Below are 1,586 nucleotides of genomic sequence, written 5' to 3' on the forward strand. Positions count from 1 at the left end.
TCATCATCATCATCGGCAGCAGCAGCAGCACCACCACCATCACCACCACGATCATCACCACCCCCATCACCATCATCACCACCACCATCACCATCATCAGCAGCAGCACCATCATCATCATCATCACCACTACCACCATCATCATCATCATCATCATTCATCATCACCACCATCATCATCATCAGCAGCAGCAGCAGCAGCAACAGCAGCATCATCATAACAATCATTGCAGTCTTTTAGACTAGAGATTCTAGATAGATCTATTTATTCTCCCATTTACAAAACAATACTCTAGAATCTAAAGTCTAACACTTTAAATAGAAAAAAAAATTCAATACAAGTTCATCACGCATTCTCTAGAATCTAGATTCTAGAGATCTAGATCTAGATAGATTCTATATACTTTCTACAATAAGATGCATGATTCGAGAATAATAAAGCAAAAAAATAAAATTTATGTCTGAGTCGAAGGTGTGCGGACCCATGAGATGCATGAGACATCTTCTTCATCGGACTGTACACCCCTCCTCTCAAAAATTAAAAAGAGTAAGGCAGATAGCGCCACTGAAGAGCTGTTTCGAATACTAATATTGCAATACATAAATTCTACGGCATCAGAAAGACGATAAAACGGAAGTACAAATCAACTTCCTCCTGCACACGACCTGGATCATCCATGGACGTGAGGTTGCAGGTACTCACCGATTTTCTGAAGGAAATTGATCGAAAGAGAACTCAAAAACAGCCGCCACGTTGTTTTTCTTGCACAGGAAGGAAGTAGAAGCATCATGAGAGGTATTAAGAGGTTAAAATTGCCTCATTTCGCGCATTGAACGAAACAAAACGAAATTGTAATATGGGTCACCCAAAAATGTTCGGAACGAAATCGGAAAAAAATGTGTTCAGTCACCGTTTTTCAACTCTAGTACCCAAACGGACTTCAGTGGATTGCTTGCGATACCGACGATATATACCGGAAAAAGAACAAAGTTCCCCCTTCCCCCCCCCCCTACTAATTTTTGTTCATTTGTCTTTGTGGTCAAAAACTCCAAAATTGATCTCTGCAATGCAGTTAGTTTTGCATCTCTTGAAGTTGTGATCAGCAGACTTATTCCCATCCTTTTAGTAAAATTTAGCCCCTGCTTGTAACCCAGATGATTAAGAAAACTTTCGTTGAACGTGACATAGCCTGCAGTCCAGAAAGGAATAAAACTACGAAAAACAACCAAATGGATGCAAGATTGATTTTTGGGGGCTTTTTTGGTGTATAGAGGCAAGCACATGTGATTACTAACGACATCTTTGTTTGCAGGCTCATAACGATTCTTAAATCTTTCTAATAATAATCACACCGACAAAATGACTGCAGCAACCAACCTTTTTGGCATATAAGTTGGCTTCCAATATATCTAGTCTGAGAGTGGTGGTGAGAAACTCAATCTCAGGAACGAGGAATCCGCCCCGGGCACAGCTGGAGATGGGCAGCGTGGTGTTCCAGATGACCAGGCAGTTCTGGGGGAGGCTCTGTGAGAAGCGAGAGAACAGCTTCTGAAGGTTCTCCTTGTACTGGACGATGGCCTCGCAGC

At 41.7% G+C, this 1,586-nt stretch overlaps 1 protein-coding gene across 1 annotated transcript in view; it reads right to left on the reverse strand.

The window, feature by feature from the left end:
- LOC101852765 (PC-esterase domain-containing protein 1A) overlaps positions 1-1,586 on the reverse strand; it is a 32,167-nt gene that overhangs the window by 11,947 nt on the left and 18,634 nt on the right. Inside the window, exon 5 of the mRNA XM_013082150.2 lies at positions 1,378-1,578. Within this exon, the coding sequence (XP_012937604.1) occupies positions 1,378-1,578 (201 nt within the window). The remainder of the gene's footprint in view (positions 1-1,377; positions 1,579-1,586) is intronic.

Source organism: Aplysia californica, unplaced genomic scaffold (genome assembly GCF_000002075.1).
Source record: "Aplysia californica isolate F4 #8 unplaced genomic scaffold, AplCal3.0 scaffold00162, whole genome shotgun sequence".
Classification (NCBI taxonomy): Eukaryota; Metazoa; Mollusca; class Gastropoda; order Aplysiida; family Aplysiidae; genus Aplysia; species Aplysia californica.